General features: G+C 35.9%; 2 protein-coding genes across 3 annotated transcripts in view; both read left to right on the top strand.

The window, feature by feature from the left end:
* Nucleotides 1–15848, top strand: part of LOC134199939 (uncharacterized protein K02A2.6-like) — a 933609-nt gene that overhangs the window by 555617 nt on the left and 362144 nt on the right. The window lies entirely within an intron of this gene.
* LOC101743788 (tyrosine-protein phosphatase Lar-like) overlaps nucleotides 1–15848 on the top strand; it is a 99416-nt gene that overhangs the window by 41983 nt on the left and 41585 nt on the right. For both annotated transcript variants that reach the window (XM_004928053.5, XM_021349128.3), the window contains exon 2: nucleotides 5681–5911. In XM_004928053.5, coding sequence (XP_004928110.3) covers nucleotides 5824–5911 — 88 coding nt within the window. In that variant the 5' untranslated portion in view covers nucleotides 5681–5823. The remainder of the gene's footprint in view (nucleotides 1–5680; nucleotides 5912–15848) is intronic.

Below are 15848 nucleotides of genomic sequence, written 5' to 3'. Positions count from 1 at the left end.
TAAGAGTTCACTACATCTATAGACTATATTATTATGTACTTAAATTACTAGGCAAATAGTTGGAGAGGCTGTTATCAAGTAATATAGTATTAAGATTCTCCGACGGCTATAAAATCACTTATGTCTCTCAAGTTCCGCTTTTAAACTTTAAACTATTACAATGCAAATCAGTTTTGAAACTGTAAGCTCTACTTTAAATATTAGCTAACAAGACAGGCTTAATATCAGCTGATATGGACACTTTGATGTCGGTGACGATGTAGACTGATTTTTCATCAATATTTTGAGTAAATTTGACATACACATTTATGTCAAATTTATTAGTTGTATACATTTTAATAACAGATTTGTAAATTAGCTAGTTGAATTAGTTGTAAGTTATAAAATATAAAAAAATAGTTGTAAGTGAATTAGGTTTATTTAATAAGTTAAATGTAATGTTTATTGTAATTTTCAATGTATAAGATCAAGCGTTATCTCTTTTATACGAGCTATAACTTCATGTTTAGATAATTATATTTCCAGGATCATGTACAAGAAGGATAAATAATTAAAAGATCAACGTCGAGCAATCGACCTTAATATTCAGTTGAGTTATGATTTACTAGAAGGACACGTTCTTTCTAATGATTGATATTGAGATCTTTTTCTTTTAAAACAAGATGTGGTTTCGCAAGCTTCTCACAATACAGACGATTAATATTTGGATCATTTGAATGTTTTTTAGTTTTAAAAATAACTTTCATAAGCGCAGTTTTCATCGCTTCACCTAATAATTTCGCTGAACTTTCAAAAACGTTTACAAGAATGCCATAAAATGTTTTATGGAGAATACAAAACTTATTTTATAGCTTGTTTATATGATCTCTGGCTGGAGAATGGATGGGTTGTATCGACGGATGTGAACAATCCACGATTTATCGGTATGTAAGTGCACGTTATTTAGGGGATAACGCATTTCCCAAGTGCCAATAGAAATCTACAGGATAACCTTTTGTTCTTGAGAAACGAATTTTATTCTTTACTAGCTGACCCGGCTGACTTTGTAGTACCTCAGTCGATAAATAAAATACCCAAAATTTTGTATAAAATAAACTTAAAACAAACAAAAGGAATCCGTCCGACGGGAGACAAATCAAAGGGAAAACAAAATTGTTATTTTTATTTAAGTAATTCCGAGCATTTTCATATTTATCTACCTTTTAAACCTTCTCTGGACTTCCACAAATAATTCAAGACCAAAATTAGCCCAATCGGTCCAGTCGTTCTCGAGTTTTAGCGAGACTAACGAACAGCAATTCATTTTTATGTATATAGATATGTGTTATTCCGATATTTTGCACTTTTCCGTTCACCTCAAATCCAAAGATCAAGTAAATTACTTTTTCAAACAAAACGAAACGAATTTAAAACACAATTCGTATTCTGAAATAACTTGATCCAACGAACTAGTTGTACATAATTCAGTAATACCATACATATGCGAAGTTGTCGTTCGAAAACACTAGAACTCAGAAGATTATCTTTTCCCCTGTTCTCGGCATACAACAAAGACACGACATGCGATCCCAATTAACGAAAGAGTTCTCTTGTTGCTTTTACTTGTTAATATTAAATACGACAACTGACGAATCGAAAGGAATCCCGTTAGCGTTAAGACAAATTGAAAAAAAGATTGAAATTCGAAATGATAGGATTCTGCCTCTTTGAGTAATCACAACCCGTTTCGCCTTAGCTGGTAAAATTTTATTTCTTCATTCGGATTAGTTAAATTGTAGGTTGTTTATGCAAACAGAAATATATGTATACTAGGTTTTGGCTGCGACTTCGTCCGCGTTGTATAGTTACATTGGGATTACGCTAAATTTTACCCGCGAATTCATTTACGTAGAAGGTGAAAATATTTTTGAGTAATAGATTGTTGCGAAACCTCCAGTTTTATTTTCATTATACCTCGAATAGAACTTGAAATGAATATCTTTATAATAAGGAACTTCGTTCCTATCCGGTGTCCCACGATACCACACCTCTTTTTTTTTTACCGGGAACAAATCACACACGGTCATACTGTCCCGATTCCCTTTGTCATGGTTACCAGAGGCTGATAAACATAGTTATATATGTTCAAATATATACATGTATAGATAATAATCACCCAGACAAAGAGCAAATAGACCTGTTTGTCACACGAATGTTTGTCCGATGTGGGAATCGAACCCACGACCCTCGGCACGACAGTTAGGGGCGCTAACTAATGCACATCGTTCATTCGCGAATGTTCATATACAACTAAATAGGCTCACTGTCATTGGAGCGAATGGTAACCTGAACGTCTACGGTAATGAGATTATTTGGGACCTACTTTGACACGCGGAATCGAATCTTCAATTGCTTTTGCCTTACCACTAAATAAATTACGGAACGATTAAGATTCCCCACAGCACGAATGTCCTCAGAATACGACTAAAACCATTGAAGTTTGAAGATATTGAAGATTTTCTTTTGTGACATTTCCATTAACATTTCCAAATTTAAGCATAAGCAATCCCTAACTTAAAACTATTGAAATCGTGATGAAAATTATTAGAGCTTACAACTCAGCACGCAATGCATTGTAATTTCGAAAATGACCTGAGCTGCGGGTTAGTGACTTTCTGGGTTTTCGTTCGATCGCGAGTTCTTGATGTAGGTACGTGTACTTCTTCGCTGGTAGCCTAAGAGGCTTTCCATATACGCTCGGACAGGTGGGTGAGCTCACGGACTCAATCTGAGAGAACTTGCTAATACTAGCTCTAGCAAGAGCAGTGCTCCGCAAAATCTACCATCGGATCGGAATTGCGACCCACAGAAGATCCCGTGAGAAAGTCAGTGGGTTTGATGTACTTGCAATGGATGCGTGCTTAAAAATAACAATTATTTGCTGCTCTCCACACTATGCGTTATGGTATTACGTATTAAAGTAAATCACTACATAGTATAAAACAAAGTGGCTTTCTCTGTCCCTATATCTGTCTGTCCCTATGTATGCTTAAATCTTTAAAACTACGCATCTGATTTTGATGCGGTTTTTTTTAATAGGTAGAATGATTGAAGAGGAAGGTTTATATGTATAATAACATCCATTAAATAGTGGAGAAATCAACAATAAATTACAGTTTCCGAAGCGAAGCGAGGGCGGGTCGCTAGTGAATATATAAAGTGGAGGTAAGTAATAAAAAGATCGATCTGAACTTATGTCTCGTATTATTACGCCGATTTCCCGAGCAACCCTTACCCATTTACGGCTAGCTTAGCAAACTTCGGTCGGTTTCTGTTAAACAAACCGAAAACCCCTTTCGTAATAAAGAACACTACACTTCTAATTCTAATGTCGGCACAATTGAAGTGAATTTCTCTTGTTCAATGAAAGGAGACGAAACAAACCGTACGTACAACCGCTTGTGTAGGTGACGCGACAAAGAACAGACATAGGTACAGAACCGGCGTTCGTGGTTGACATAAAGCGATTGTATAAAATACAATTTCTGCCTCGGACGCCTTTGTACAATACACGTCGTCCTTTTCAGGTCGCTTCCAGTGGTAACGTGTAGCACAAATAATTATTATGAGACGGCTATTGTGCGAGAAAAAAAACGGTTTGTTTAACGTTTAGACGGGTAGTGGAATCGTTTGGTCTTTTATTAAAACGTTTTGGTAGTGCACAACACAATTAAACTTTGTCCAACCCTATTGGATCAATGTGGTTAACAAACATCACTTTTCAATATCAATAATATATAATTTTCTTTAACAATATCACGATTTTTGCACTCAAACACACTCAATCGTGTTTATATGTCTTAAACTTAAGAAACACCTAAAGTACATATTAATGCTGAAATTGTTTTAAATTAACCATTTAAACACAATATTTAACTAAATTCCTTAAAATTGAGGCCACAGACTAAACAGCGACATGGCAATTTGGCATTTCGTAAATCTATCGTCTTTATGAATCACAGGGATGCACCGTAGGTGAATGGATCATTCTAGAAAATTAAAGAATTGTACTTTTCATGACAAGTTCAAATTTCTAACTAGCATCTATCTATATATATATATAAATTAATTGCCGTTCGTTAGTCTCGCTAAAACTCGAGAACGGCTGTACCGATTTGGCTAATTTTGGTCTTGAATTATTCGTAGAAGTCCAGGGAAGGTTTAAAAGGTGAGAAAATATAAAAAAGCTCGGAATTATATAAAAACAAACAATTTTGCTGTGTCCCCTTGATGTGTCTTTTATTTATCGATTGAGGCATTTGAGGCACTACGAAGTCTGCCGGGTCAGCTAGAATATTATAAAACCTTTTTACTGTGTTTTTGGAAGTGTTTTAAAACTTCTATATTATAAAGGTTTGGTATAGGCAATGCCACACCGTAATAACGCTAAGTAAATGAAGTTTAAATGTACTATGTGTGAATGTATTCAACTTTTTAAATATAAATTAAATAATATTACATACAAGAAAAAGCTCATATCATTATTTTTGTAGTAATTTTATTATTTAGCGAACATTTTTACTTTTATCCATAGATATTATTATAATTAAATACGTTTCAAAATATCGATATTTAAGAATAAATAGCCCCCAAATATTAATTTATCGAATGCGTAAAATCGGTTTTCTCATTATTTTGAGTATTTGAACATCATACATGTTATTAGGAGTGGGTAATAAAGCTTTTGCCGCGTATCAAATCAAAACCATATATTGCAGATATCTGATTCACAAACAATATATTTTGAGAAACCATATTTTCTGAATTCATATAAATACGAATCGATTTTTTCATATCTATTGCGAGATATAGACAACACGATTTCGTTATTTCGATATCATTATACCGTATACGATTTTTACAGTGGATGATATAATATGATTTTTGTTTCTTATGCAATCGAATCGTCTGGTTATTCTATGATTTCCCATCACTATACATTGTCTTTGGTTACTCGTCAGCCATTGCTGTTTACTACATTAATCTACTAAGATTGGACAGCGTATAGATACATTATTTTACTCTTTTCTCATAGTTTTTTTTTTTGTTATTTTCCTTGTAGGCAGACGACGAGCATACGGCCCACCTGATGGTGAGTGGTTACCGTCGCCCATGGACTTCAGCAATGCCAGGGGCAGAGCCAAGCCGCTGCCTACCGCTAAGAGCTCTCCACAAGGCTCGTTATGTATAGTTATAGTTGGTGAATATGCATAAAATAAAATGCATGTCCTTGTTTGTAGACTTCCACATGCCCATGAATATTGGAGAAGTCAAAATCTTCGCGCATATTTTAAATTTACAGTTAAATTTAAAACAACACCAATTGAAATTAGTATATTAGTAAATTTAATATTGGTGCATACTGCATAATTTACTCTTTTGGTAGGAAGCCTTATGAAGCACGGGTAGGTGCTTCCTACTGTCTATTTTTGCCCTAAAGCGTTTCGGTTAGAACGGTAAGGCAGCCGTTATGCTAAAAAAACTTAGAACTTAGACGTCATGAGTCAAGGTGGGTGGCGGCATTTACATTGTTGATGTCTATGGACTCCGGTAGCGACTTAACACCAGGGGGACCAGCTAGTCCATCCATCTAAGCAATAAAAAAGAAAAAGAAATTCAAGAGCGTCTTTTTTTGTTACAGGTGTGATTCCGAAGTGTTCAAGTCGAAAATGCCACTGAAAAGTGTTGACGCGCTTTCAAAGTTAGCGAATGCGATCGTTAACCTCTAGTGAACATTAAGAAACGGGAAAAGATGCCGGTGAAAGCGAATGTCGGTTAATTAACATGGAAAAAATGGCTGGCAAGGGACTCGGGGGCGAGGTGATTGGCTTCTTCCTGGCTGTGGCGTTTTGCATCATTTGTCCCGAATATGGTGAGTAGAATTATGTGATATTACAAATGAGTACCTCCAGAAACGCATTACTGCTTCACGGCAGAAATAAGCAGGGCGGTGGTACCTACCCGCGCGGACTCACAAGAGGTCCTATCACCAGTAATTACGCAAACTTATAATTTTGCGGGTTTGATTTTTATTACACGATGTTATTCCTTCACCATGGAAGTCAATCGTGAACATTTTTTGAATACGTATTTCATTAGAAAAGTTGGTACCCGGCTGGGATTCGATCACCGGTGCATCGCTCAACACGAATGCACTGGACGTATTATCCTTTAGGCCACGATGACTCTCAAATGATGATGAGTTGTTACCGTCGCTCATGGAAGGCATATATGTGAGAAGCACAGTCAGGTCACTGCCCAGTATGAGTCGCATATTCGTAACGGGCCACGTACCGTTGTTCCTGAATGTCATTTTCATTTTTTTTCATTGTGCTTGATTTATTAACGCTGTCACTGACATTGGCATTGTTACGTTACAATTTCTCTGAAGCTAATAAAAATGCTCTTAAACTAAATTGATAAACAAAACAAGACATTTGAGAAGCAATTAATTAAACAAGGATAGGATAGGATAGAACAGTAGATCATTATCTACCTTCGTTTGAAATTTACATTAACGGAACCGTACCTATGACCCAGCGCTAATAAGCGACAGTAAAGCAACAAATATGGGTTTGCATACCTTTACCCCTAACAAAGAGCTACCATACCTCGTAAATTGTTACTGAACCCAATTATCGTGGGTCGTTCTCGAATTCGTGAAGCCTAAGTCAGGTCACACACGTCACTATTTTTAAAATTCGTAAAATCAAACCGTATCTGTAATGATTAAAACTTATTTTACAGTTTTAATTTCACATTTATAAAAAAAATATATGTATTAGTTACGATTTTTCGAATGCTTCAGTTTTCGTGGTCACGTATGGCTGTCGGAGGTAGAGAAGGAGATCTCGGAAATATTATAATGACGGTTGAAACGAGAGATTCAACCTCGGGAAATCCGATGAAAATACCATATTTATAATGTACTATCATATTGAATGTATAGTAATTTCTAAACATTTAGTGTCGTATTTTTCAACAAGCTCACGGCCCATCTGGTCATAAGTAGGTAGGTACGGCCATCCTGCCTATTTCTGCCGCGATGCAGTAATGCGTTCCGGTCTAATGAATGGGCTGCAATGGACTCAGATTCAGACCGATTAAAAATACTACAAAAGGCTGCATTAATGTTATCATACGCATAGGCTCTGGTATCCATTTTACATTAGGAGCGTTGTAAGCGCGTTCAGGCATTAACGCGATAAAAAATATTAAGATGTTTGCAGACGATATTCCCCTAATTCAGAAAAATAACTTCTTTAGATAATCCTAAATCACAAAACCATTGTATGTGATGTGCCTTAATTCATTAGGGACGTACCAATTTTCAGACAACGCTGTTTGGTTCCGCTCCTAAATAGTTCAGACAGGTACATTACTGAACGAACGCGGCGGAAATCGAATTTAGATTGATTTGTTCCGCAAGATCGGGGTAAATTTAAACGGAATTGAAAAGTTTAGGAAGCGATTTACGATTGCGTTTTCCCTACAAAACTTACATTTAGCCTTCGTTTTCATTACTATAGTAAAAATAGAAGTACATATTATATTTTTAATCGATTAATTAATTCGATGCGATTGACAATCGATTTTGTAGTGACATTATAAATGTTAATATTTTAATTTGTATCTTGATTATACTTACAATTAAGATAATTGTTATTACACTTATTATAGATTGACTCGGTGGTGCATAAGTATGCGAAGTTAAGGCCCCCTACTTTTGCGCCAAGGGTCGTAGGTTCTATTGGACAAACACGTGTGATGAATAGATTTGATTGTTCTTTGCCTTTGTGTTTATTATCCATGTTTTTTTTATAGCTTTGATGGGTGGACGAGCTCACAGCCCACCTGGTGTTAAGTGGTTTCTAGAGCCCATAGACATCTACAACGTAAATGCGCCACCCAACTTGAGATATAAGTTCTAAGGTCTTAGTATAGCTACAACGGCTGCTTGACCCTTCAAATCGAAACGCATTACTGCTTCACGGTCCTACCACCAGTAAATCATAGCTCGGTAGAATTTATCTTAATTTTTTCTGTCTTAGACGTTTTTGTTGTGGGAAATTGATAGTTAAAATTTCTAGTACAATAATGTCCAAAAATATTGAATCATTAATACTACAAATAATTATTTTTCAGGACAATGGTTTATTTTATCTTGTTTTATTTTTTCGTTTTAGTAGCTTAGTTGGGTGAATGAGCTCATGGCCCGTCCGATGATACATGGTTACTGGAACCCGCAAACACCGTTACGCAAATTCCACCACCCAACTTGACGCATGAGGTCTAAGTCTGAATTAGTGTCACGGTCTTTCTACTCTCCAAGCCAGAATGCATTACTGCTTCGCGGTAGAAGTAGGCCAGTTTATTCATCCGTAACTTAACACCAGCCATGCAAGACAAGAAGTTAAGACTCGCTCGGATCTTTGTGGCTTGTGGCTAAGGGGTGATATTAGCGCTCTCGATATTGTACAGTACGATTTTGGAACTTTCTCTCTTAGGAATTGTTTATAATGAAAATCATTTTCTTTTAACTGTCGCACCGGAACTTGCGACGTGAGCACAGTTCACATCACTTGGGACCGCTGCGTTTATTGATAGTATGCTTTAAGTTTTCAAGTCTTGCTTCTGACATCAGTCCCATCCAAGAAGCTGATCACTATGATATGCCTTACTTAAAGAAGAAGAAGTTTGGAAAAGTCTTTAGAGGTAGATAGCTTGGCCGTGCCGTGCATTGCAGCAGATACTAACCACTTAACATCAGCTAACGGCTCTTCTGTCCTATATAGCTAATTAAAATAGACAATATAACTAAAAATAAGAGTCCTTTGGCAACTAGAATGCGTCGCAATTCATTAAATAATAGAAAATATTTCGTAGATATAATTAATTATTATAATGAATAACTTCACAGGATTAAAATCACTTTATTAGATTACGTAAACAATCAGTTAAATGAAACTCACGAATTAACATGTAGATGAAGTTTTTCCAGATCCCACATTTAAATACCAACATTACATATGCACGCCAAGAACAGCGCCGGCTTTTGTAATGAGTTTTCATAATGTAGAGCTCACTACATTTATTTCATTGTTCCATAGCTGTTTCAACACTTTAAATATCATACGAACAATAAACAACTTTGTTTGGAAGGGACAAGGCTTGTTTTTGGTCGCTATTCCCAAGGGTCGCAATACCCTACTCATAGTCATAGGATACTTAACAAAATTTGTTTATTTTATAACGGAATATGCTTGTTCATGTCCGTTTTACGCGTAATTGTCGAGCTAGTGAAAACTAGAGGTCCAAATTGTTTGTTTTTGTTGATACTAAATGTATTTTTATGGTTTTAATAAGCAGCAAATTTTGGTTACTAATGAAATTTTGTCATAATATTGTCAATTAATAGCATACATATCGTAAACTACTTTATCTTTTGTCGCTTTCATTAGTTTTAATTTTTGTACATAAAATATGGAATAATTAATTAAAATTTCTATTATAATTAGTGGAAAAATTATTAAAGATCAGGCATAACCACAACTAGGCGGCTTCTTATTTATTATGCAGTGTGAGTGTTCGAGGAAAGACATCTGATCTTTTTTAGTCACTGTAGTCAGACAAGGATGCGGTTCACCTGTTGGTGAGTGGTTCCCGTCGCTGAGGTCAGGAATGCCAGGAGCACAGTCAAACCGCCTACTGCAAACCTTTTCTTGGATCTAGGTGGTCCCATCCCATGTGATCCTACTAGGTGGGGTCGGCACAGTGAATTTTTCTCTTCCATTCTCTTCTATCAGCCGTCATCTCAACACTCACTCCTCTCTCTTTCTCTCGTATCGTCATTCACACACTCCATCCATGTCTTCTTCGGTCGACGTGTTCATAGCGCTCAGGAAAAATCATGGTATGAAAACATTTGCTGAGCCGGACGGTAATGCTGAAAAATCAGATCTGAAATCTCTGGGAACGGACTATGAGGTAGCACAGTTATTTTAGTATTGATTCTGCTCCGGTGGCGGGCGGAGCGATGTTAAAAACGAGATGATGAGATAAATATCTCAGAGCCTTTGTTTATTTTTATTTATTCCGTTGCATTCGAATTTTTATAGGATTGTAAAACTTATGGTATCTCTGCAATTTGGCCAGATCGTAAATTCAAAGTTAACATGCGACCGAAAGGTTATTGCCATACAAAATCATGTCGGCAACAGTTTCATGAAAAAGTTTCAAACACTTCACTTAAAAAAATAACATTTTGCTATAGCACTGCTGTTACAAGTTCACGAAATTTAATTCGCAAACCAATTCTAACTTTGTTTAACAAAATAAACAGTTCTCTAGTTTATGTGTTAAAATAAGATTTTGTAGGTACTGGACAAGTTTGCTTATTTAAATATCTAGAAATTTACGGCCTTCTTGATCTTAGGTGGTTACTTTCAGACATAAAGTCAGAGTCAATTGTGTTGTGTTGTCAACAATGGGATTAACACCATTTTTATTAGTATCTTCTCTGGTTTTTGCTAGTCTTAGACATAATAAAGCTAATTTTACAAACGACAGTAGTCCGTGATCACGAAATCTGTAAAGTTTTCCAAAAGTGGGAAGTAATAAAATGAAAAAAAAAAGGGAGCTAAACCGTAAAACGTTTTATTTTCCTTGTTAAACACTCTATAGTATGATACAATTGTTTTTTGCCTTACCTACCGTACCCTAAATAATTAACTAGGTATTCTACCTGACCTATCTATCTTCTATCTTTCCGTCCACAGACTTCCACTGTCGGAAATAGGCCTAGGCTATCTTTAATTAGACTTCCAATAATTTTTGATTCTTGTTTTGATCCTCGTTTGGAGTCATTATTAAAGATATCTGGAGTTCGAGGTGGTCGAATTTAATAAAAAAAAAAACAAATAATTTAAATTTAAATTAAATAATTTCACGGTTCTTGAATTATATTCTCCTCTTATAACGTCTATGACGTCACAATAATTTCGCATCAACATTCACTAATTTTAATTCTTTGTCATATTGTGTAAACACTAAAAAACTTTTAACAGTTCGCGTATTACACTTAAATTGCTTTTAAATAACGTTTGCAAGATTTTTATAACGAAATACTTACTTATATAATACGTACAGATGAAATTTTAAAAAGTATGGTTTTCGGTATATTAGAATCAAGTATAATAGGATTAATATAAAGGTCAACCGATAAATTTATTATACGATTTCGACATAATGTACAGAGGCTTCACAGATACATTAAAATTTAGGCCGACACGAAATTACTGCAATCATCTCTCCGTACAAATGTTCCGAAAACTTTTCAAATTACCGAATAATAATTCAAAATAATTGTTCGTTCGTCGTAAAAACTTTAGTTGATCAAAATTAATCGTTTTTAACGTTCATTAGCGTGGTTTTCGAATTACTTCGCGAGTGATACGAGAGGAGATTATTAAAATGCTTAATGGCTCTTTCTTTGCGTGAATAAATGCGGTTTTTAATGTTATAAATTACAGCTGCATTTATTCTTAATCTTTTCTAATGTTGAATTAGTAAAAGTGGCTTAATAAAACTCAAATGAAAAATGAATTTATTCTCAAAATGTATATATGTATATTGTTGACATAGAGAAGAACGCAGAATTACGACGTTGGACACACCATGGGTGAACTTTGGTGGAGGTTTATGTGAAGCAGTCAACGTCTATTTAACGTCCATATAATGTACGAGGGCGGCATGATAAGTAACTAGCCTCTACTATTTAAAAAGTTAAAATGAAAAAAATATATATGTAATTTTTTAATTCGTATCTCTGGGCACCTGTGTTCTAAATTTGAATTCGGTGGCGTGAAAATTTTATTGATTTTTTGTCATTTGAAAATATCAAGTGTTTTCAAAATGGATAAAATTGAACAAAGAGCGGTGATAAAGTTTCTTCATATGAAGGTCGTGAAGGGCAAATATATCTATGACAATTTAAATAATGTTTTGGGTGAATGTGCTCTTTCTTATGCCACAGTAAAATACTGGGGGGATGAGTTTAAACGCGGTCGTACATGTGTCCAAGATGAAGCCCGCCACGGACGTCCAAAAAGCGTCACGACTCCGGAAATGGTCGTGAAAGAACATGATAGCTGACACTACAGGTATCTCAAAAGAACGGGTACATCATATCCTAAGCGAGGAATTAAATATGAAAAAGTCATCGGCCCGTTGGGTGCCGCGATTGCTTACGCACAATCAAAAAAGGATTCGGGTGCAAAACTCAAAAGAATGTCTGGACCGTTTCAGAGTATTAAAGCCGATTTTTTACGTCGATTTGTAACAACAGATGAAACATGGGTTCATTATTACACGCCAGAATCAAAAATTCAATCAAAACAGTGGAGTTTCGCACCAGATCTTCTCAGTAGATCGCGGTTGTAGATTCAGCGAAGCACTGCTCTTGCTAGGACAGATGTTAGCAATTTCTTCTAGGCTGAGACGCATGTGCTTGTCCAACAGTGATGGTGAAGCCAGAATAGCCTCCCGAGGCTTCTGTCAGATAGACAGGCAAAAAAGTCTTAATAGAGCCAACAAAAAACCCTTTTGCTTTTCCTCTAACTCCACCACGGTATTATAAAGCTTTATAATTTACTCATTTTTAAATAGAAAATGGGAAATAATATCTCTATAGTGCTCAAAAACTTAAATTGAAAATTTCAATATATAAATAGGAAAATTTTCGCAATAACTTTGTAATCCTTGAAATCTATTTTTGCAACACATAAATTTATTTTACAAAGAAAAGTTGTTACACATTTCGAAGTTTCGAGGAATTCATAAATTAAGAAACTTACCGTGTACCTAAAGTTCTACTAAACATTTTACCTTTGCGATGAAGTTAATACAGGACGTGCCATGATATGTTTTAATTATCTTTGGAGAAGTTAAGGTTCCAAATTAAACGACGCCAAGACGTGACTTGTTACGTTATGAAACTGAACCAGATGCGCATAATCCACTACCGGAGTCCATGTATTTTACTCAAGGCAAAAAAAGGGTGGTCTACATAATGCTAGTCGTTCACGATAAATTCTATCCCGACTAAACATAATGCTGGTTGCACACAAGCAACTGCTGGTATTTTATAATAATACTGGATCAAAGCGTCGACGTGAATCCTCCTCCTCCTTGCGTCGATAATCCTCAGTGCTGAGGGTCGTGGCTTCCTCTAACAACTTCCTCCTGCATTATCTTGCGCCATTCCTGCCTGTCCTCGGCTGTGTGGATAGCAACGTAGACTGAAGTATTGAGAGTGGAGCGTATCTGGTCCGACCAGCGCATTGGACTTCTGCCTCTGGACCTTCTTCCGCATACCTTGCCTGTTACCAGCAGATTTTCCAGATTGTCACCTCTCTTTCTGGCGATATGTCCAAAGAACTCAAAACTCCTCCGCGCGATTGTAGTGCTGAGGTGCATTGTAATCTTGAGCTCGGTAAGAATGGATTCGTTGGATCTGTGTTCTGTCCAACGAGTCCCGAGCGAAATAAAAAATGACAAAAATAACATAGAAATAATTCACTTAATATATACCTACCTGTATTTATATCTGTTTTCTTCTTTGGCAATTCCATTAAAATTGAATCCGTTAAGCCCACACACTGAGCGATCGCTTATTGAAGGTAAACAAAGAAACGAGGCCATACAAACATTGTTACTGGGAAATGCACTGATAATGGCGTTGAACTTAACTTATAAAATGTTATAAAAAACATTGAAAAACGAGTGGGGTTTTCTGAGGATTTCATACATAGTTATGCTTTTGAAACTTGGAACTTGTAAAATTTTCAACATTACTTTCTTTTTTTTATTAATACAAAAATATATGCATACTAGCTGACCCAGCAGACTTCGTAGTGCCTCAATCGGTAAATAAAAGACCTAAACTTTTGTATAAAATAAACTTAAAATAAACAAAAGGAGGCGTCCGACGGGGGGCACATCAAAGGAAATACAAAATTGTTATTTTTATTTAATTCCGAGCATTTTCATATTTATATACCTTTTGAACCTTCTTCCTCCCTCCCTTGACTTCCACCAATAATTCAAGATCAAAATTAACCAAATTGGTCCAGCAAGTTCTCTAGTTTTAGCGAGACTAACGAACAGCAATTAATTTTTATATACATAGTCAGGTCATAAATTCTGTCACATGTTTAATGTAAAATAATTGAAACAAGTTTATTCATTATGTTACCATTCATATACCAAAATGAACTTAACAAAACATAGATTCTTATGACACTAAAGTTTATTCAAAATTACCTCCGTGATTTTGAATACAGGCCTTCAATCTGCGCGGCCAGTCGTTTATCGCAGCACGAACGAGGTCCATGTCAATATCGGCGGCTGCCTTAATCAAGGATGTCTTGAGTGACTCCAAATTGGGATGAGGCTTTGAGCACGCCTTTTCCTCCAAGTGTTGCCATATCTTGTAATCTAACGGATTCAAATCTGGACTGGAGGAGGGCCAGTCTTCGTGCCGGATGAAGTCGATTTCACGCGCCGCCAGCCAGTCTTGTGTGCTCTTCGCTCTATGAGCTGGCGCCGAATCTTGTTGGAATACCCAGTGCCTGTTATTGAACATGGTATGAGAAACAGGTACCACAAGGTTCGTCAGGACTGTATTTTGATACACAACTGCATTCGTTTTTACACCTTTCTCACAAAAATGTACCTCAGTTAAGCCCCAATAAGAAACTCCCAACCATACCATGAGCGAGGATGGAAAATGACCTCGTTGGACACGCGGAATACGGTTGCTCGCTTCTTCACTACTGTGTGCGTACACCTTATCATTTTGTTTGTTGTAGCTCTCTTCTACGGTAAAAAATTTCTCATCCGAAAAAAGAATTTTCCGATATTTTTTTCCCGCGTACCGCTTCAACAAAGCGCGGCATCTCTTCAGTCTCAGGTCCATTAGACGAGCATTCAAACGATGTCCTGTTTTTCTTCGATATGCCCGAAGCCCTAAGTCTTTATTAAAACCCTTTTCACCGTGGTTCTGCTTAACCCCATCTGAAGGGCCAACAGTTTTTGCTTACGTTTGGGATTTCTTTGAATTCGCGCCTTCACAGCTTTTATCACTGCTGGAGTCCTAACAGACCGAGGGCGACCACTTCTTGACCTGTCATATATACTAGATTCTTCATTGTATCGTTTGATGGTACGATAAACGAATCTTTTGGTTATATTCAAAATTTTCAGTATGTTAAAATTTTGAATTGGCGCATAATCGCAACGATGCAACGCAATAACTGCAACACGGTCTTCTTTAAGCGTCCACTCCATATTTAAAAATGAGTAAAATTCTAAATGTATACTAATTTTATTTTCATGAACAATTCGAAATTCGAATTCAATAAACTTTTTTGTGGCCAGCATTCTAAAAGAAAAGTTTTTACTGTGTGACAATACTTATGACCTGACTAGGTATATAGATAGATAGATAAATTATGCTTAATTAAATAATATCCCTAGTCAAAAATGTTAAATGTAATGTAGTAAAAATCGCAATTCAGCAATTGATTAGTGAAATGAAATGTGTTACGTAATATCAAACAATGGTCATTCGAATTTGAGTTATTTAAGAATTTCAGTTTGTGGCTCATCAAGAAACTGCTTTAAAATCAAATGCGAATTTCTAGCTAAACAGCAGAGCAGTTAGCAAGTTGATAACAATCCATCAAAATCGATGCAAAATAAAATCATAAATACATTTATTTGGAATATTTAAGAAAAACAGTCGTGTG

This window comes from Bombyx mori, chromosome 13 (assembly GCF_030269925.1).
Source record: "Bombyx mori chromosome 13, ASM3026992v2".
Lineage (NCBI taxonomy): Eukaryota > Metazoa > Arthropoda > Insecta > Lepidoptera > Bombycidae > Bombyx > Bombyx mori.
The sequence above is the reverse complement of the archived record's forward strand: the minus strand, read 5'-3'. Positions and strand labels throughout refer to the sequence as shown.